Genomic DNA, 23,243 nt, shown 5'->3' on the forward strand with positions numbered 1-23,243 from the left:
TTCCAGTGGTTCAAAAATGACAGAGCTGAAATGGAAATAGTACATTAGAACACAGATGATCAAAAGAATTACACTGATCCCATACAAAGAAAAACAAAACAGAACAGGACTTCACAAGTTTGGAATAGAGACTACTGAGGTAAGATAGAATATAGGTCTATAAAATCATGACTGAAATGAAGAAGGCCATCAGGGAAATAACTGTTTACTGTCTCTTCCAGTACAAGAACTGGAAGTACAAGAATCCGCTTCTGTACAAGAACTAGAGGACAACAAATGAAGCTACCAGAAAGAAAAAGAATATCTCCTTTTTCACAGAACATATCCTTAAGTACAGAACTCCCTGCTACAGGATGTTTTGGTGCTACAAGTTCAGGTAGCTCCAAAATGTAATTGAACAGAATAGATCAAAATCCTCCAGGATGTATTCAGCACAAAGGCATTATTCCTAGCCTTCGGATGTGCTGGGTCACAAACCATCAGATACTAGTAACAGTTCTGCAAACCTCACTCCTATGTGTTTACGCTTTTCTTCAGACATCTGCTTCCAGCCACTGCTGGAGAAAGTCTGCTAAAGCAGATGGTCCTTCAGATTGATCCAGCATAGACACTATCACACCAAATTCAATCATCAGCTATAGTTCACACTGATGTTCCTGAGTGACAAGCCATCTCTAACAGCACTGAAGCGACACAAAGAGACAGAGAAACAAGCTACTGCATCCTTAGAATATTAACCTTGGGCCAGCTGGTCAAGCTGAGACCAAGTACTGCTGTCACACCATGTATTACACAGATCACTATTATCAGAGACATTTCTAGAGAAACCAACTACAATAGTAGCTAAACAGAGCTACTGCTAGTATAACTATTAAATAGTATGACTACATTTCATACCACTGTGCACATACCCTAACACCCAGGTCCACCTAAGTTACATTTGCTGAAAAGGATCAAAGACAAAACACCAGCAAGAAGACTAATGCCTGCATGATTTAAAAAAAAAAAGAGTACCCCCTCCCCCCAAAAAAAGCCTTTTACCTACCTTCTCCTTTTAATCTTGTATCAATTGTGTCTCAGTTCCTGAGCTTATCATTCTAAAAACAATGGGAGTCACACAAGATAGGGCTGAAAAGACTACATATATCCCTTAACTTTTTCTGAAGTAAATTCAACCGTATCTAAGAAGCCTGTGTTTCATTTGTTCTTAAAAACCTCCCACAACAGAAGTCCTACATTCTCTCCAGGCAACCTAAAATGGCTAAACTGCTGGAACAGTCTTCCCCAATTTTTAGATGAAGCCTCCCTTACTGCAATTCTTCACCTCTCTTGCAAAGTGTTAAACTAGGCCCTAAAAACATAAGTCTCTTGGCAGGAGACTGTCATCTTAGGAATGGATGAAACTTAGAGAATCATGCATTCATACTTAGATTAAGTAGATTACTGTTTTTGCTTGCTCACTAAAATCTGGGGGGGTGGGGTGGTCCATACTGGGTGGTCCAGTGATTTACCACATTTATATGCTTTCAGAAAAAGTAGTTAGAAAGATTAAGAATACTTCCCACTTTATTCACCCTAAATTCTTAGCCACACTAAGTCAAGTATTTTCACTTTCTACTGTGGTAAATCTAAGACAAAGATACTAAACCAACCTGCAGGAAAAAAGTCTGGGCCAGAATGACATTATAACATTTCAAGTGAATTCCTACAACATAGTATCTCTCATACTTTTTTCCTTTACAGAGGAAGAAGTAGTCAATGTTAACATGACTTAAATGAAGAATTCTGACAACGTTATCATATTTCTGAATTAAAATGTCTTGATTACACTCTCCTTGAAGCTATTATTTACATCTTAATAAAGGGCTATCATTACAGTTCTTTAATGGCTCAAAAGGGATAAAACTGCAGTGAAAAAATGTAACCTGAGAGCAGTAAATATTTCATCTAGCTATGTAAACTAGACAAACGCATATAGTATGCATGTTTAACAAATGAGGACATGAAGCAAAATTTAAAACCCAACAAATTCTTTCTGCTCAGGATGGGGAAAAAGAAGCAAACATAAAAATTTTAATAAAACTGCAGTTAACTTAGGACTCACTTTCAGAATTACAAATAACAAAACCCCCACCAGCCTGCACCTCCCTGCCCCAATTTCTATCACATAAACAAAATTCTCATTTTTGACTAAAAGTATGTAAAAATTTTGCCTCAGGTCTTAGTAATGTTTAAAGAACTATTGTTTTTAATAACAAAGCAACAGACTTCATAAAACTTATCCAGCTTAGATATTCCAAGCCTTCAGCCTTGAACATTCTGTTTCTTCATTTTACTACCTGAACAACTGGAATATGTAATCATCTTTACTAACTACTTGCTATACAACTCTTATGTCTGATCTCTGTCAAACATTGAACAGGCAAGAAAACTTCTCTACATATTATCTCAAAACATTGCTCTTTCTCCAGCACTGAAACTGGAGTAGTCTAAGCAATTTAATAAAGCTTCTTTCCAGAAGATGCAATTGGACGCAGCAATCTAAACTGCCACAAAAACATCTTCTAAAAAATTTTACCTGTCACTTATTTACACAGCCCCCTTTTGTATAAAGCTATTTTATTTCATCACAACTAATATCATTAACTTACCATGGTAACACATGTTATTGATGATTTGTCAAGACAAGGGCAACCTTCTGAGGAAGCTGAGAAATACACTTCAAAGACTGGGAACTGAAGCACACAAACATTAACGCTGTAGTCAGCTTTGTACCTATTACATTACTTCCGATCTAAAGTAGGGTGTCCTCACCTCACTTGAGCTGCCTTCTCACGGCAGGTTTTTACCTGCTCATCTGGGATCTGACAGTATAGCTACACACAGAGTCGCTGGCTAGCTGAAACCTGCCAATGCAGACTAAACCAGATGAAAGTTACTTTGTCCCACTGACAGTAACTGAAGGCAGTAATTATAGACAGGCAAATGAGGGCAGGGATGCAGAGAAAACAGCGAGCAGCTGAGAAAGGTACTCTTGACTAACCTCACCTAGATTTTCCATACAGTTCTTTACCTGCTGGCATAAGATCAAGAAAAATAACAGCGAGCGAGAAGGCAGAGAAAGTGACTGATTTCTTGCCTTCCTGCTTCTAGTCTTTTGGTACTTCCAGTGAAGAGCTCTGTGACACCTGTCTACTTGTTCCTTACTCACTCACCACCAGCTGATCAATAATAGTAAAGTAATTCATTAAAATATGGCTCCTTCTTTAAAAACTCTCCTTATCTCAAATCTGAAGGGAGTAGGGTAAAAAAACAGCCCAAGCAGTTTGACAGCAAAACTTTAGATTACAGAAACATGACAAGAGGTCCCCAGAGTAGCGAAGGGATTACATTCAGTGATGGTCCTCTTTATTTCATTTCTCCTCTTCCCGGGGTAGAGGGCTACAGCTTATAAAGCACAGTGGCTATGAGTTAAAGGGATTCTATAGCCGTATGTTCAAGCATCCACACAGGTATGAGGATGATAAAGCATTCAGAATACATAGTTTCAAAACAGAATTTGGGGAGTGTGAAGCAAAAAACACTAAATACACAGTTTAAATCTTCAAACATCATAGAAGCAAAGTTACTATAATATTTTCTTATTAGAAGACTATTTTACTTTACTTCCGTAGCAGCTAGCTTAATATAAGGTGCTGCTGCAGAAACTATATTAGTGTCATTAAAGAGGAATATTTAACCATGTGTAATATAAACAGCAAACCTAGTTTAAACCCAAGATTCTTCCCAAGCACACAAAAAATTAAAGATTATCAAAAGCACTTATAATAGTAGGTTATTAAATAAAATGTTTCCAGAGTTGATATGAACTGACAAAAACTATTTCCCAGAAACTATACCATTAGCTTTAAATTACATAAAGAAAAATATAACAAAATTTCAGCCTCATCAACTACTTGCAAACTAGACCTTCAGCCTTATTTGCATACAGCCAGCTGGTTTTTAAAATTCTGCTATAATTGAGGGGAAGAATAATCAAGCAATATTATTAGTCATCTTACCATTGTTCCCTGGTGGCTGTAATGCATCTCCTGTCAAGCTACACCATCCGACTGGGAAAATATCTCGAGAATCACATCTGCACCAATAGTCAAATGCTCCTCTCCAGCCATCAAATGTAACAAAAACTTCATCTCCTTTAACATCTCCAATGGTTGCTGGGCAAATTAAGTATGGATTCTTTCTATCTATAGCTTCAAGTTTCATTCCAACTTTAAAACAGTTTGGCGCAGGCTTTGGTGGTTCCTATGAGAGCAAGGGTGGTAGAACATTTGAGTTTGTATAACCTCTTAAAAACAAACAAACAACTATTTTTTTTCAAAATTTTTACTTCTTACACTGACTACTCTCAAAAAGTTGTAATATAGGTTTTTAAAAAAACCAAACTTATTCATGTATCAAATTTGTTTTTGCTCTTTTATACTATAAAGGCTAGATTCTGTTCCCATGAACATAGTTGAAATCATTAGCAAAATTCCTCATGACAGAAAGACTACGTTAAAGCATTTACATAAGCAATAGGTTGCACCCAACACACTATGTCTGGGCAACAAGACAACAGAGAGACTAAAATGAAAATATTACATGTTAATAAGGAAAAGGAGGTTTGCAAGGAAAGTATATTCCTGGGGACTGATAACTGCCTGCTACAAACTTCACCTCTCAATTAATCCATGAAAAAATTCATTAACATTGGACATTATTTATAGGCCTCTCTGAACCAAACTGACCCTGGATCAATTCCAAGTGGACAAAAGGAAAACAAAAATCAAGTCTACGTGACCAGCAAAAGTGTACCCTCACAGCAGAAGCTGTGATTGAATGGAACCTGAATTGCCACCTTGCCTTAGGAAACTCATCATCCAAAAAAGATCTCAGATATGTTGATAAGCTAATACAGTGAAGTATGATTTATCACAGCTCAAAAAATTTTTAAAGTTAGCATGTAAGCAAGGTGGCTGCAGGTCTGAACCCAACTGTTTGATTTGCTGACATACTTGTAAACTCCATTCTCAGTATCAGGAATGAAGTCATTCAATGTGACAGCAGGATTTTAGCACCTTGACAGGAACAGTAAGACAAAAAATTGAACCAACAAGACATTCTGATAGGACTACTGTTCTTACATAATTTTTCATGTTTTTGCAGTAATTTACTCAAAAGTTATGTTTCAAAAAGCAGCAGAACACCTTTTTCTACTACTTTCAGCTACATTCCCATTACATTTTAAACGATCAGTATACACCCAATGAAAACATTTAACAAAACCTTTCCAAGCACTGTTGTATTCCAGTGGCTCTTATTTACCACCAAAAACTTTTATTCCTGCACATAATCACAACATGAACATGGTGCTGTTAACAGATGAGAGCTGCATCACATCTTAAATCCATGAGGCGCAAAAAAAATGAGTTAACAAAATTTTTCTAAACACCACAGCACACTTTAAAGGTCCAAAACTTGGGAAAAAGCGATGACCATCCAATGGACTAGACGATCACTTCCTGTCTAGCTTTCTAGCTTGCCAATCCAACTTAAAATAATTTTAAATATTCTTGCCTTCCCATGCTGGAGAGAACAGTGTAGTATCTCGGCTTCCTCAACAAAAAAAGTAACCACGAACCAGCTGACAAAAGCTTGTTTACTGGGAGACCCTTTCTTACCTTCTTAAAGAATGCTGCAGGTGCCATCTCAGCTCCGTTCAGAGTTCTTAAGAGAAACATTGGCCAAGAAGATGCATTCATCTGGAATCCTAAGTAACAGATACATTACTTGTATACAAAATCCCTGCCTTCTGTTTATAAAATACAGAACAGAAGCAGAAGGATATAAAGTCTGCCTTACTAATGCCTAATTCCCTCTATTTTGGACTTGGCTTGAAATAAACGTAGCCAAGAAGAAGGGACAGATAAAGCAGCTGTTGGTGCAGAAAGCTGCGCATGCATTTCCATTTTGAGTGGTTTGCCTGCAGATCACTTGTCATAATCTAACTCTGCGGTACAGGAGATAATCGAGTAACCCAACGTATTCCCTGATTCAGTGGAACTTCCCCAACAGAAGTATCTAGTTTACTTTTCTGAGCCACTTTTCACTCTCATTCTCAAAAACCATCCTCGGTTCCAGCTTCTCTCATTTATTAAAGAGATGCAATAGCCTCGAAAATGAAAAGGTAATTCTTTCACCGAAATACAGACAAGAAAAAGAACAATTGGTTTCTTCTCCTTCCTCCAAAAATGAACAAACAAATACATACATACATACTCGTGCACACTCACACACCCTTAAAAAACAAAGAACATACAATGAATTTAATAAATGCATGTATCATATTGCAAAACACAAAATGCAAGCTGTTTGTAGTTTAATATTCTTCATTAAAGAAATGAATAAAAAGCACAAACAATAATCAGATCTGTTTAGATTAACAACCTTATTCAGGCAGAATAAAGGTTTGGCTGAAACCACTTTTGTTCCAGGTAATCCTCCCTGAGGACCAACTATTTTCCAGTTAAAAAACAAAACAAAAAAATACCCCCTCTGCTTTCTGAGCTTTCCAAATGGATGCTTCAAAGTAACGAATAAAATGAAAGACACGCTAGGCATTTGGTTTGACATCTTTAGCAGGTAAACATCTGGCATAGTTCTATAGACAAACAGACATAATACAAATAGGAAATTTCTCCACAAAGCACATAGTTCTAGAACTGCCAGAAACTGAGGAGTTTCCTCATAACCTAGCCTCCATGAGCCATTTAAGAAGCGCAACTAGAAAGGTGGAACATGCTTGCAACTTTTGATTTGTCAAATGATTAAATCACCTAAAATTGGATTATATGGTAAAATGGCCCTTTAATTTGTAGCTTTAAGTTATCCTCTGCTGAAAAATCAGTTTTCAGGTTGGAACTACCTATGCAACACCTAAACGAATACAAAACTCATGCCTGACAAATGCTGTCATAACTTGAGGACTACCGAGCTGATTAGCAGTCCTGGTTTGATACCAGAGTCTTTGTATGACCTAAACACATTTGATTATTGAAATACCATAATCCTAACCAGCTAGCACAGAAATGACTTATACCTGAGACAGCGGGATGACAGCTAAACAACAGTTTAAATTAACTTCATTTGGTCTTTGAATTGTCCGGGTAAAAAACACAGAAAGTGTTATCCTCGGGGGAGTTTTCAGAAAACATTAAGTTGCTGAAAACAGCAAGAACAACAAAAAATCACCTCTGACAAATGGAAGCTGGAATAGGAAACCTTTGCCACATTAATCACTTTCAGAAACCTGGTGTAACATGCATAATTAAACCCATGTAAAAATCAGGTAGGAGGGATTATTTTAACTTATTATGAAAGAAATAGAACATCAGTATCCAGAAGGCTCCCTACTACTCAGAAAAAAAAAAAAAAGAAAAAAGAAAAAAATCAGTTGTTTAAATGTCTAACAGGAGGTAATTACACACCCAATTAGCTCCCAGCTTTGCCCAGGAAAAGGATGCTGTAAAACAGCCAAAAAGGCTTTTTCAAAAATTTATCTAGGTATACCAGAATGTTTGCTAGTTGGAACTCAGCCTATCTCGAGGAAGATCTAGGCCAGGAGGGACAAATAATGGCACTCACATTCTTTTCTGAATAACCAGCAATTGTTCTGAGGGTAGATGCACTTACACTCCTGGTGGTATGAAAACATCTTGTTAGGTGCAGCACCACAAGTAGCTTGACTGAATGCGAGTACGAGACAGTATCCAAAGGGTATCCGTCAACCCCTTCACCGATGAGCACAATAAGTTTCTCTTCTTAATGGATAAGCTGACCCCATTATACATAAACCAGAGCTGTTTTATACATCATGCTGGTTTAGAAACAGGTTTATAAAAGTACTAGGCTCCTAATTAAAGCCATACATGTAAAACTGTACATCTGTGTAGCTGAAGGAACAGGTATACTCATTCCTATTATAATCCTCTTTCATACTGGTACCACGGCATTCATTCTGCAAGGATGTACCAAGAACATCAAAGAGATTAAACTGAACAACTCCTCAAAAAAAAAAAAAAAAAAGTTTTAGATTTTTTTTCAAGAATTTCCAGTCTTTTCATTTAAAACCTGTATATGTTCAAAAGAAAGAAGAAAAACCCCATTCTGGGCTTAACAATCCATGTCTTTCTATCCTAAATACTACTTTTCCAGACAACCACCCTGGTTGCAATGCTTTCCTTGTGTTTCTAAAGTAGCACAACAGCACAAAAATCTGTCCTTATTATTATCTAGTTTAAGTGTCTTAAAGGTTATATATACTTGTATACTGCTGCCGTATCTGCTTGCCTTGATAAAAGCAAATCAAGTTTCATATTGTAGTGAAATGGTAATTTTCATTTGGATCTGAAAGTCATTAGCAACTAATGTTCACAAATATAAGAGGTTAGTAAGAGAAAGCCTACTTATCTTTACTGAACCTCCGTTTTCTCATGTGTAGGAATTCCTGATTACACCAAAGCCAGAAGGAGGTTTATAACCGTAAGATGGTAAACCCATAGTAACATTTCTTTACATTAAGAACATTATTTCTTGTATCTTCTGAATGTTACAGATTTGGGCAAGGGGGTTGCTGTTGTGAAATTTTGTTTTTGTTTGTTTTGAGAGAGATGTCTGTCACTATTTTTCTTTTTTTAAAGCAGAACTATTTTCAGACCAATGTGAAAAATGTGTTATTTCAAAATGTTCACGTCTAGAAGTTTATGCTATAACAAATATGGTACAAGAAAGCAGATCTAAATATACAGATTAATCATACAAAGAGAAGTTGCATTACAGTTGTATTACCCACAGTGGTTAGTCAAAGTTAACTTTGATTGTTCATCATATAACAAGGAATTCCTTTGTACAGTTCCCCCTTCAATAAATGCCCTCAATCTTTTTTGACAAAGCCTAAGTACTGTTTCTCAGTTTGGGGAGACACAATGTTGTAGCTTATATTGCCCATGGAAGGCAAAAGATACTCTGCAGACTATTTTAGTTTTGCACTATTTCTGAACGCAGGAAAGCTATATCTTGTTCACGAGTGTTCACAGAGCTCATAACCCAGTCATAAAAAACTGATCAGGCATCCCCCAAGATGTGTTGATTAGAAGAGATCGGAATTGTATGCAATATAAGTTTACAGTTTGCCGGATCCCTGGAGTGCTTTTCTCCTATCTCAGAGTGGAATGTTACAATACCGTAGTCAACCCTTCCTGTGCTACCTTTCCCAGATCACAATCAATCTTCTCCAAGAGCCTGAGAAAACATTCAGATTGTCCTGAACTGATGCACCTTCTGCAGCCCAGCTGAGCATTTCACACTTCGGTTAACAGTGAGCGCCTTCTAGTGGGCCACTTTGTTCAGCTGAAGAGGAAAAAGAAAAATCACTCAGCTTCCACCAGCACTACTCAATTCTTATCAAGGCCTGCTAAAAGGAGCATGGACAACATAAAGCAAGAAAATACTGCATCCATACACATCCACAGGATAGGGTGTGTATCGGGGAATATTTTTAGACTGGTGCACAAGACAATATATTTGGTCATTAAAAAAGCTGTCAGTCTGACACACCCATTTAATAATAAAGGACACACACAAAAAAAACCCAGAACTCAAAAATCTAATTATTCTGCTCATTCTTATGTCAAAAAAAATCCAAAACAAGAAAAAGTGACAATTGACTTACTCTGAATTGGCTTGCTTACCTCTCCTTTTTAGGTAAATAATGGTTCAGTGAAGCATTAGTACCATCAAATTTGCCAACGCGAAAAGACAAAACTGACCTCCATACATGACAGTTCAGAAACTTTGCTTCTTACCAAGAGGAGGCTGGAGCATGCCCCCTTTCTTTTCACAGGTCCCGATTGGCTGTATGTCCGAGGAATCCACAAGCCTCCAAAAATCATTTTTGTTGTCACTTCCATCAAGCCGCAACCTTAATCTGGCGCCAGTGATTCCAATTACAGTAGCTATACAAACCGAGGTAACATTGCGAGGATCATGGGCTTCCAGTTTCATACCAACTTTGAAATCATTTGTAGGTGGAATTCTAGACTACAATAAGAGGTAAAAGACATTTCTTATTTTTGTTAGTATTTCTAAATTTACCAGCTAATTCAATGTACAGCTTTCATTCATCCAAACACAACTGTTAAATATAAAGAAACCTTTGAACCTTGAGCATCAAGTCAGAAAGGGACATTAGATAACTAACAGCTACCATTTCAGTTTCTACTGCACAAACACGATTGATTTTTTTAAAAGGTAAGCATTACTATGAAGGGTAACATAGGAATCTTGATGAAAATACGAACATAAAGATAGGAGACTAGTGATTAATTCTTGAAGCGAACAGAAAACAAGGACATTAACAAACATGACATTCAGCTCTTTAAAAAGCAAGGTTTATTAATTTTCAGTTGACAAGAGATAGTTAATCGCAATACAGTAATGTCTTGGAAACTCAAACAAAACTTGGACCCTGCCCTACTAGGCTTACAAAAGCTCAAGGCAAGAAACAGTTTCTGCATCAAAAAAGCTTACAATGTGAAAAAAGAAGAAAGAGAAAGGAATTAATGTTAACTTAATTTTACAGAAAGGAAATACAGTCCCAAAGTCACATGAAACTTCTGAGCTAAGATAGGAATCGTAGCTTGTGCTTATTCATAGAAAACTGAATGCATACATATACACACACAGAGTGAAATGCCAATTCAATTAGCCGATATCAGATTTTTGGAAAAAGACACTGGCACAGGGAAAAGAAATGTGACTATGCAATTTGGTCTTTGATCCAAGCTTTTTGTGAAAAGCTAAATATTAAGAAGAGCGAAGGGAATATCTTTTATAGGACTGCGGCTAAGAAAATGGAAAAGCTCACATAACAATACTGTACTGGGAGAAAACCACTGGGTCACTGAGTCTGATCACTCACCTACAGTAGTACTGCAGGCAATAAGACCATTTAATGCTGTTCAGAAATCTATATTAAAACTAACTAGGACTGGTTGCCTCTGCCACTTTTGTAGAAGGATTAGTCCAGAATCTCAGTATTCTCTTAAGAAGCCTCCTTATTTCCAGCCTAAATGTATTCATGGAAATTTTTGCCAACGTTATCTTTTACCTTAAATCCTTTAAAAATAACATCAAAACCTGCAGGATATTGACAGAAGGTAATCTAATCCTCTCTCAGCATTCTTTCATCAAATTGAATAAGCAAGCACTGAAGTTTCTTGTAAGAGAGGATGACTATTCCCCTGTCATCCCAGAAGTCCTTTTCTGCATCTCTTCCAGTACAAAGCTGTTTTTGAACACAGGTGACAAAAACTGTAGGCAGTGTTCCCCATGACATTTTAACCCTCTAGCTCTCCTATGCAGACTAAGGCAACCTGAAACCTAATATGGGAGGCAGGTAGAAAAATAAGAAACATGAGCATTCATACTCACCAGATACGACTGTCCCATCCCTGCCTGCCTGATCAGCTCAGATAGGGATTCTACAGCAGGTGGATTGGGCACATTTATACATCTGGGCACACACAAAAAGGCTGAAGTAATTTGTGCTACTATAACAAGCATTGGTGATATTTTGCCTCCACTACCTTTAAATTTTAAAAATACATCTCGCTGTACTTGTGCTACTGTGTGCAGGTGCATTATTTGAAGCAGACCCCAGAACAACAGCAGGAGCCCTGAAGGAGCCAGAGCCCAAAAAACAAAAAGACAAGCAATATTCAGTGAATGCTGAGTGTAGCATCTGCCAATACAGCATTTAGACAGCAGGCTGGCTGAGGGGGGAGCCTGAGCATATTAAATTTAAAGTGCAATTCAATTTCAGGATATTGCTTGTCAAGCTGTTATTTTCTACAACCATGAAAAGCAATTGAAATTGAAAAGTTGGAGGGTTTGTTTGTTTTTAAAAAAGGTGAGTTTGTTTAAACTGCAACAACTCAGGGCACTGTACTAAAAAGGTATCACCTCCACACTGGTTCTTATTTGCACCAAGATAACAAAACCAGTTGAACAACAACCTTGTTTTAAGCTCTGTTCAAACCAGAAGGGACTGACCTTTTTTATTTAAAATTTTCAACTGTTTGAAAGAAAGTCATACAGTGAGAGAAAGGGATGTGGATTATTTCAAAATTTTAAATGGTAATTAAAAACAATGGAGAGCAACAGATAAAATATACTCTAAATTAAGATAAATACTTTCAGCAATTTCCATTAGTTGTCTACACCTGTATATTAATTTATGGTAGACACTTATCTATTGCTCCCCGGGTCATTTTTAATTTTTAATTTAAATTTTTAATTTTAATACAAAACTTAAGTTTTGTAAAACACCCACAAGTTACAAATTCTGGATTTAACTGTCAAGTTAAGCTTCTCTCTGCTTTGTTGCATTTGACTTGCCACTGCAGCGTATTTCTTCACATTATACAGAGTGATAATGACATATACAAGCCATGTGTAACCCAATAAAGTCAAATTAGTCCTACACAAAGCTCAAGCACTTCAGCTTCTAAAATCTGCAACTATTAATTAGTAAGAGGAGCCAGCTCTGCAATAATTAACATTGCATATCACTTTCTACTTAAAGGTCAACACGTAGAAGAAACTGTAAACCTGCATATGTAAATTGTTTTGAAATTTGCTATGCACAGAAATTAAAGTTCCTCTTTCCAACTCCTCCACACACTTCAAGCAATCTAAGCCGCTCAGATTTATCTCAGTCAATACATGTCACTTAAACACCTTTATTTAAGGCGTTACTCAGTTGTTCACTTTGGAAATCTTGAGCGCTAGTAGCAAAGAGAAAGATGCAAGTACAGAAAGAGACAAGGGAAGGCTTCTAGGCAGGTTTCTGCAGTAGCTACATATCTCGAGTATATGCTCTCATCACCATGGTCCATGGTCTGCGAGTACGGTATCAACCTCAGAAAGACCAATGGATACGCTACTGACCTCTGCTTCTACCCACAGAATCACAGAAGGGTTGAGTTTGGAAGGGACCTCTGGAGATCATCTAGTTCAAGCCCCCTGCTCAAGCAGGGTCACCTAGAGCACGTTGCACAGGATCGCGTCCAGGCGCGTTTTGAATATCTCCAGAGAAGGAGACTCCACAACCTCTCTGGGCAGCCTGTTCCAGTGCGCTGTCACCCCCACAGTGAAGAAGTTTTTCCTCATGTTCAGATGGAACTTCCTGTGTTTCAGTTTGTGCCCGTTGCCTCGCGTCCTGTCACTGGGCACCACTGAAAAGAGTCTGGCTCCATCCTCTCGACACCCTCCCTTAAGATACTTGTACACATTAACAAGATCTCCTCTCAGCCTTCTCTTCTCTAGGCTAAACAGGCCCAGCTCTCTCAGTCTTTCCTCATAACAGAGATGTTCCAGTCCCCTAATCATCTTTGTAGCCCTTCAAGCAGTTCAGAGTCTCTACCCAAGCAGTTTAGAGTCTCTGCCTTGAGCTGGTATTCACTATGAAAAAGGAATACTGTAGAATTGTTTACTGAAGATACTGAATTATAGGTGCTCCATCCAAACGGAGCTATGGACATTGCTACTCTTAGCCCCCTCTAACCTTCCTTGCTTGCTGTTTGAAACCAACACATAAGGGCCTCTTTGTCCTTTATCTTCAACTCCCCAAGAGCAAGCTGAGACCCAAGATCTAGCATGAGGAAGTGTTACCACCTGGTTTCCTCTCCCCCCGGTCTCCAATTCTACAAGCTACTTCAAATTCACTGTGTTACAGTTCCTCTCCTCCTCAGATTATTCCATTCATGTTGCTTTGTGTTTAGTTCCCACTGGAGGCCAGTACTGCTTACGGCACCATCAGACTACCAACAAATCCTAGAAGATACCTTTCTGCACATACCTGATCCACTAAACTACACATTTGCCACTTGTCACACCTACCTGAACTATGTAATTCCTTCAGCACCTATCTTTCTAATAGAGAGAAGGCAGACAAACCCAAACTCATCCTGTGTATCTTTATGCAGCCAGCTAAGCTAGTCCTCAAGTTCAAAACATACTGGCCCACATCCCCCTCTACACAGAGAAAGATGCTTGCAGAGGTTGACTCAGTCTCCAGAGGGCTGAACCACTGGAGATCATTAGCTCACACAGGATGATAGATTTAAACTTCATCTTGGAATGGATATAAAAACATCAGGCAGAGGGGAAATCAAATCTGTAGGGCACAGTGTACAACAGTACAGTAAAAACCTTTCTTATATGACCATTAAACATTCCTTAGTACATCTTACTGAACAATTAACAATACTGATAACTTCAGAGAACGTAGTTAACACTTGTATACTTTTCAATAAACTTGCTTTTTTTTAAACTCATATCTCTGAAATGTTCAAGCTTAGCCACTATCCACATTCTGTAGAGCAGAAGCAACACTTCAGCAACCAGAGCTCTGCACGATCGAAGGTTAGGGGCAAATAAAGTTCTTCATTGTGAAACCAGTACTTCTTCAGTATTCCCCGCATATTTCCCTTGTTTTGTTTTTTTTTTTTTAATCTTCAATATCTACTACTCCTCGGCAATAATCACTCTGCTCAGAAAGATCCAAAATTCAATATATTTGGGAGATCCAGAAAAGAAGTGATGAATAAATTCTACTACACAAACATACATGTATACATCTTGTCTATATATATATATAGATATACATGCATCTAATCTTCCTTAAAAAAAGAGAGTCCAAAGCTACCATGTTAATGAAACCCTCGAAGTTTGGCTTGAGGCAGATACCAAGAATAGAAAGTTTCAGCAGCTAGCATCTGCCAAAATTGTAACTAGACATCAAGAGAAATCAAATAGGAAGTTTACAAGAAGTCTAAATATAAAGGTTGCTCTAGCATCACCCTATCAACATGCATACATTCACAGAGACTTGCAGAATAGTATTTAGCATACCTGTCTGAAACAATGCAGAGGGGCAGCTACTGATTCAGTCTCTTTCAGATAATCATCCCAATTAAACTGTTCTGGAAGACATAAAACAAACAAACAAAAAAAAATACAGACAGTTTTTAAAAGAAACAAATAAAAAAAGAGCTTTTGGGAAAGAGGGGAGAAAACCCCAACGATGTTGTAGACTAAGGTTTTTTTTCAAGAAGAGAATTACTGTAAAATGGAAACTCCACCTTTTTAAAATATACAACCCTTGAAGTAGTTTTAGGAGTTCTATTAATCCACAGCGTGGATCACAGAACAGGCAAAATGAATATAAATCTTCCCCAAATTCTTTTTCTGTGGTTCACTTAAGAAGATACAAGTCAAGGATATCTAGATTCAGTTATCTGCTCAAGGATGTCCCAAGAATCCTTGTACAAATCACATTAATCTTTCTTTGTCTTTGTCTCCCTAACTGTAACATGGGAACAGCAGCATTTCCTACCTCATAGGACTACTGAGATGATATATGTTAAAAAGCACAGCCACTTAGATTCTGTGCTTATAGGATGAAGTATTTGAAATGTATATTAAGAATCATATATTAACCCAAATCCACTAGAAATCAAAAGGATTAGCCCAGTCTATGAATGTGATCTTACATGAACAAAAAAAACCAAACCACACACACACACCTTCTAACTGCACCTTCGTGACTTTTTATCCAAAGTCTGCTAAAGGTTAATGCTTGTATGGTAAAGTAAACATCACTACAATGTTCAGCAACAAGTAACTTCAGCATCATCATACCTTGTTATTTTTTTCCAATGCTAATGTTGAGACCTTTTTTGTGCATGGGTGGGTGGGTGTATTTTACATTGGATTTTCTCAGTATTATAAATTTTTACACTAATGGCGCAGTATGAAATACTAATTATCAAAGATAATTAGTTTATCAAATTAGATTATCAAAGATATAAGCGAGCATTTACTTAAATTAATGCAAAGCACAAGAGAAAAACTACAATAGTTCAGCTAACATTTTTGTTCTTATAATCATCTAAGTGAGCTCTTTTGCTTATTTTTCTTGTTTGGGCACCTAGCATCTTTCTGAAAGACTCGATAACAGATGAACCCAAAAATGGTAGAATGGTGCCACCTAGCCGTTCAGTCTACTACCACTTTTCAAAGCCTGTATCATAATCCCGACGTGGCAATGAAGAAAAAATGAAATTAGGTTTGTTAGCAGTCCCTTCAAGAACCCCCTTGGGCACAGTTAAGCGCATTTCTGCGATTTTCAGGAGAGGAGAAACAAAACAAAACAAAAAAATCCAAACAGAAAATGACAGCGTTTTCAGCCACTTGCATACTGCTTCTCTGAAGGATATTTGTTGGTTCTTTTTTGAGCCTAATAATAAATAAAATTGCCACTACAGGTTGACTTCTGATCTCTAAAAAAAATAAATAAATAAAATAAAATTTAAAAATCCCCAATTCAATAAAAATTAAACCTACCACAAAAAAAAAATCCCCCCTCAAAAAACACGCTGTCATTTTTTGTTTGTGCACACAAATCCAAGAGGAGGAACACACTGCCTGGCTCTTCGCTTTAAATTCTGGATATTAAAACCTCTTTTACCAAGCAAAAACAACCTGAAGTTTACTTTAGCATTACTCCACCTGTGAAGACATGCTATAGTAAATTAAAGACAAGCTCTAGAGATAGTCTTTATTATCATTTAATTACTGCAGTGATAGAAAAAGGAGATGAAAATATGTTTGCAATACATAACATGCATGTCTAGGGAGATAATCAAATGAAAATATTTCTGCAAAAAAGCTTCTCTGTATCCAGTGGGCACAGGTAGAGAAGCAATTGTTTTCTGCACATTTCTAATTCTAAAGCCCCAGAAAGCATGCAACTTCTGAGAAATAGAAGCCTTTAAGAAAATTAGCTCACACAATGATTTAACATGCATTCTTCTTCCCAGTCAAACCTGTAGGCTGAATAAAATAGCTTAAGAAAAACTTATTATGCAACAAGCACAACTTTCTCTGTGAACACATCAGCAAAGTGAAAACTGGAGAGAGAAAAGGATTTTTATGCTGAAGGACAATGGTAAGAACAAATCAGCATATACTGAAAATGGGGCGGGGGGAGGAAAATCAGAAGATAATTAAGACTTTTTGTAAAAAATTAAATAGCTTGTAACCAACACCAGAATGATATGTTAAAAAAGCGATCCAAGAGAGTCAGTATGGACAAAAAGCCTGAATAGTTTAAATATAGAGAAAATAAGTTTATGGCATGGTTGCCTGCAATAGCACAGGACTGCAGTCAATGACCCATGATGCTCTTTCCAATTCTACACCAATACTGTATCACTTCTTGACCAATTCTGCCAATCGCAAAGTAACTTAAACCAGAAGGGGCCCATGGAGGTCTCCAGTTCAACCCCCTGCTTGAAGTAGGCCCAATAAGAGCAAGCTGCTTGGGGCCCTGCTGGCTTTTGAGCATCTCTATGGACAGAGATACCGCAATCGCTCCAGATCCCTCTTCCAGGGTTTTACCACCCTCATTGGGAAGAATTTTTTCCTTACATGAAGTAGGAATTTCCCATGTTCCAACTTGTGTTTGTTGCTTCTTGTCCTCCCACAGCACCTCTCAGATGAGTCTGGCCCCGTCTTCTCTACACCCACCCATTAGGTAATTGAAGACAGCAAGATGCTCTCCTGTAAGCTTTCTCTTCTTAAGGCTGAAGAAACCAGTTTTCTCAGCCTCCTCCCTCACGCGTCATGTTCTCCAGCACCTTCATTTTCTTGGTGGACTGCCAATGGACTTGCTCCAGTATATCAATGTCTTCCTTGTACTGGGGAGCTCAAAACTGAACACAGTACTTCAGATGCAGCCTCACAAATACCAAAAAGAAGGAACTAAACGCTTCCCTCAGCCTGCTAGCTGCATTTTTGCTAGAAGAGCTCAGTATGCATTTGCCGTTCTTCACCACAAGGGGACACTGCTGGCTCATGCTCAGCTTGCTGCCCACCAGGGCTCGAGGGCCTTTTCTGCAAATCTGCTTTCTAACCAGCCAGTTTCCCACCTGCACTGTTGCATGGGATTAGTCCTCCCACAGGTGCAGGACTCTGCATTTGCCTTTGAATTTCATGAGGTTCCTGTTGTCTCATTTCTCTAGCATGTCCAGGTTCCTCTGAATAGCAACATTGTCCTCCAGCACATCAGCCACTCATCCCAGGCTGGTATCATTCACAAACTAGCTGATGGTGGGCTCTTTCCTCTCATACAAGTCTACCAAGAAGACATAAAACAGCATCAGCCCTAGTATCAACCTCTGAGAAATGCCACTAGTAGCCAGCTGCCAGCGGGACTCCCTGCTGTTGATCAAAAATCTTTGAGCTCGGCAGCCCAGCCAATTTTCTACCCACCTAGCCAAACCACAGCTCACCAGTTTGGCTGTAAAGGCACTGAAAAAGACCATAGCCAAGGCCTTGCTTAAGCAGAGATAAACACCATCCACTGCTCTCCCCCTGTCCACAGAATCGGTCATCTTCCTGAGGAAGGCAGTCAGGTCAGTCAGGCTTAGCTTGCACTTGGCAAATCCATCTTGGCTGTTCCTAAGCATGTTCTTGTCCTTTATTTGCTTGGAAATGGCTTCCAGGAGGATTTGCTTCATAGTTTTCCTGAAGACTGAGGTTAGGCACACCAGCCTGCAGTTACCTAGATACTCCCCTTCCGGAAGACTGCCATATTGTTTGGCTTTTTCTATTCATCAGGAAACATCCCTAATCACTATAACCTCTCCAAAATGATAGAGAGGTAGGTGCTTTGCAGTGACATCAGTCAACTCCCTCAGCACGCTTGGAGGCATCCTGTCTGCTTCCAAGGATGTGTGTATGCCCTGTTTGTGTATGCCCAGGATCTCTATCTTCCTCTACTGCACATAACACATCAGTTAAGTTTAAATAAAATTTTTATTTATTTAAAGATTTAAACTGTGATTTTTGTCACTTATAAACAGAGTTAAGATTCCGGTTTATTTAATTTAGTTTAATACAGTATAACCACAGTTTAAATGCTGTTTAAGCAAATGGAGCACCTCATGTCTTCTCATCTCATCCCTAGGTTTCCTGTGTATACATCAGAGACTTCTGACACACAGCTGTGTCTTTTCTAGTCTTCATCTCACCATCCCTTTTTGTCAAAGATGACAAAGTTTCTCTTTAATTTTGGTTTACATATTCTTGCAAACATAGTAAGTATAAAATATTTTAAATCCTCCCTTATACCTTATACTTCCATCCATATATTGTGATCATTCAAATAGAAGTTTTCTCCTCCTATATTTCCCTACCTACTTTAATCTATTTATTCATCTGTTCTCACATCTGTTTCCTCTCCTCTTCAACTTCTCCTATCACACACCCTCCTGAAAACTCTTGAGATGTGGTAGATGTACTGTAAGGTACCTTTCTTTTTTCAGCACAAAGAGAGGCTCTTTCTTCTTCCTTCCCACCAACAAGCAGTAACAGGATAAAATTATCATCTCATCCATACATAATCAGAGATGCTGTGTGATCCTGAGCAAGTCACTTTCTCTAGATGTTTGACAGAACTGAGTCTAGATCTCATGAGTAAACTCAGTGCTCAAACAGTACACTAACAGCATAGTCCTCCGTGGAAAAGCACAGATGATGGAATAAGGCTTGTCTGCTTAGCACTATTTCTGCACAAAGCCTTTTCAACACCCTGCTCTCTACTACGGAAAAAGGCAGGGAAGTTTTAGAGTGACTCCTTAAGTTCTGTTATCTCATTCGCATATGAAAAGTATTGGGGGTAAGGGGCTTATGTTGTGTTAGACAGCGTAATTTTAAAACATAGACATGCTATTTGACTTTAGTTTGACTGGAGCTTATCTTACACTGCTAGAAAGAAAACAAGACAAAACGTTTCCTCTCATGTCTCAAAGTAACAGGGAAGAATAACAGAAACCACTGCCAGGATCCAAAAAAATGAAAGAAACTGAAAGAGTCTGACCAATGGAACAGCAGAAAGTCTACTGTGGCTTGTGATAACAGAATATCACACTTGCATGTCATGTCATTGCCTCAACTACCCAGTTACCATGTTAATATTTCCACATTGTTCCAATGACTATACTACCGTAAGTCCCTCCTTCTCTGGTACCCAAGAAAATCTCTGTACCAGGCCACCTATTAGGAGTCAAAGGGCATGGGACTGGAAGTGAGAGTTTAAGTCACCCAGTGATATTTTATCAAGAATTAACTAAGGACTCTGAAAGACATTTTCTACTTCAGTCAACAGGACTTGTGACATTTCTTACTGCCCCGCATTCAAGCGACCAACGTGAACACATGAAAAGCATATAAAGAGGCTGTTGTCCTCTCAGTGCAACTCATGAAGACCAGACAGCCCCTTTATTTAGTAAGCTGTTGAACAGAAAAGCTGGCAACAATCCCAATGCACATGCCTTATGGCACCTGTTGGGGGAAGTAGATGTCTAGATGTGGTAAGAAGCAGGACCATTTCCAGCAAGTGTGTAGCTTCCTCAGTTTATTATAAACACGCAGTTGATTTGAAAACAGAATTTGCTTAAAGTAAAGTTAGAATCCCAGGCAATTTAATCCAGTTAGCAATGGTAAAAATTCAGATTATTAAAGTGAAAAGCCTTACTCTGGCACCAGCAAACACATAAGGAAAGAGAAAATAATTGGGGCAGAAGAGGCACAGAAAAGGGAAGCAGATGATTAGGAAAATGGGCAAACTAACAAATCTTTTTTTTTAAAAAAAGTGTTCACAGGATGGTTTTGATTATATAAACAATCAATAGTTGTCTTAGGCTAGCAAAACTACCAGGCTGAAGTCAAGCCATTTCAAGCATCATTTGCTGTACTAAAACATACTTTGTTAACGGAGGTAGACAGAAGCAATAGTATGTTTTTAACTACCCATCAGTAATAGCCAAGGAGGTTGGGAGGAAAAAAAAAAAAGAATAAAAAAGCCTCAGGAGACAGTATGATCCGAATTTATATGTATATATTTATATATATATATAAAAATATATAAAAATAATTTATTTATTTATTTTTAAGGGTACCTTAACTAATAACCTGACAGCTGCAATACCTACCACTTTTTAAAGACGGGTTGTTTGCCTGCTGATTCTTTCCATGTTTCTCTTTTTTAATATTCTTTGAATCTAAAAGACAAGATTCCATTACATAATCAATGTAATATTCACATCATAACGATGTCCAGTATAACACAGAATACTTTCAAATAATACAGAATGTGTTGTTCCAAAAACTTTTTCAAATTCATTTCAGTGCATAATCAAAAGATATTTGTATTACAGTTTTACTCACTGCACTATTTCTTCTTTTAAAATATATTGAGAAGTACAGCATGAAAAAGCAGAGCTTTTAAGTGTTCTATATTACATTATTAAAGCTAGTTGCAGAAAACAGTTTATTAGCTCTACAAAGAGTAACCCTGCTCTAATTTTTAACAATTTACCCAATCTACACACAATTTGAGATCTTCTGGATCACTGCATTTTTTTTTTTAAATCTTGTCCAGACCACTCTGAACTGAGAAAATGGGGGGGGAAAAAAACAAAACCCTTAAAGTGTATTTTTGAGTTAAAGATTCCATTCCATCTTTAATTTATTGAATAATCAAATGCAGACAGCTACCTCAGTGCCCATTTCAGTTATAAAAAATAAGCATCAAAAGAATTCCAACAGATTGTCATGATTCAGCTCTTTCTGTATGTGGTTATTCTTCAATAAGTAATGAAAGAACTGGAGAAGAAATGATGAACATCACACATGGTTCATCTGTACTCTGTTTCAAGCCTTACTTACAGAAAGCACAGAAGAAAAACCAGTAGGGCTTATCATTGCTGCAGAAATAACTCTAAATACATCTTAAGTGTTTCTGATCACCAGAAATCCTCTAATTCCAGGCTAGGAGTGTATTTATTTCAAATACAAGCCCATCAATAGGTAAGGACTTAAGTGTAAGAGAATACAATAATCAACTATCAATACAATCACCCTGTACAACTGAATCATTATGTCACCTGTAGCAACTCACACCAAGTAGGACAACCAAAGGAGTTAACTGAAATACTCACCTTCTGAGAGGAGCGACCTGTAACTGACCCCACGCACAACTCTGAGGCATTAGCAAACTTTGAGAAAATTATTCTGCCATACAGAGCTGGACACTTTTTAAAATCTGAAAATGTACTTATATTTCAATTGCCAATTTCAGTGTCGTATCTGAATTGCATTTGAACTGCAGTCCACCAGTGTCAAAAGTAGATCACCAGACTAACGTATTTTAAACACTGAAAGGAAGGGTGGCACTGGCTCTCTCTTCTCCACTATAGGTACAGCATCTCTCTCTCTCAAGCACGCACACACATATACACTGAAATCTGGCAAAAAATGAAATATGACAGACTCCTTTCTATGTGTGTGTACAGATGAATGACAGAGAAGGTAGGTAAAGAGAAAGTGAATGCCTTCTGCTGATTCTTCCCAAGGAAAGACCGTGTTGCTTACTTTTTATTCCATGCAGCAGACCTCACTTATGTTTTTTCAAGAAACAAGTTATGTATAGGTAAATTTAGTTTTAGCTATATTAAACAAGTTTCAAGTACTGGCTCCTCTATTTTTTTTAAGCAAATATAATTGTTACACACAGCTTTAATACATTCACATGACAAACTTGGCATTTCACTGTTAAAATGGTGAGCAATCTGTCTAGCTAAAGCATATAGAAAAAAAAAAAGTCAATACATCTTCTTTTAACAGTTTTTAATACAGCAAACAAGTAGCAATATAGCCACCGTACAGAAAACCATTGAACCAGAGGTCAGGCATTGTTTTAGAAATAAAATCTTCTGGTCCTGACAGTGCACCGGCCTGAAAATAGGACAGAGATCAAGGAATCGCCAACCCGTCAGCTCAGTGGTTGGATACTGTCAGTCCCTTACTGGACTGACTTAAGTTTTCCCTGCTGCTTCTTCTGCCCTTTTTCCACTTCCTTATAGAAAGACTAAGCATGATTATCCATACAATAATTACGCAGAGGCCTGCCGCTAGTTTCTTAGATGACATGCAAATGTTGTTCTGGACTCCCCACTACAAGAGAGGTATGGAAATACTGGAGCGAGTCCAACAAAATGGCACAAAGATGAAGA

At 37.8% G+C, this 23,243-nt stretch overlaps 1 protein-coding gene across 1 annotated transcript in view; it reads right to left on the reverse strand.

Annotated features, from left to right (window-relative positions):
• Positions 1 to 23,243, reverse strand: part of SCML2 (Scm polycomb group protein like 2) — a 60,619-nt gene that overhangs the window by 33,048 nt on the left and 4,328 nt on the right. Inside the window, exons 2-6 of the mRNA XM_013951709.2 lie at positions 21,162 to 21,230; positions 15,016 to 15,086; positions 9,906 to 10,140; positions 5,724 to 5,812; positions 4,062 to 4,305 (exon numbers count right to left, since the gene is read on the reverse strand). Coding sequence (XP_013807163.2) covers positions 4,062 to 4,305; positions 5,724 to 5,812; positions 9,906 to 10,140; positions 15,016 to 15,086; positions 21,162 to 21,230 — 708 coding nt within the window. The remainder of the gene's footprint in view (positions 1 to 4,061; positions 4,306 to 5,723; positions 5,813 to 9,905; positions 10,141 to 15,015; positions 15,087 to 21,161; positions 21,231 to 23,243) is intronic.

Source organism: Apteryx mantelli, chromosome 1, assembly GCF_036417845.1.
Source record: "Apteryx mantelli isolate bAptMan1 chromosome 1, bAptMan1.hap1, whole genome shotgun sequence".
Taxonomy (NCBI): domain Eukaryota; kingdom Metazoa; phylum Chordata; class Aves; order Apterygiformes; family Apterygidae; genus Apteryx; species Apteryx mantelli.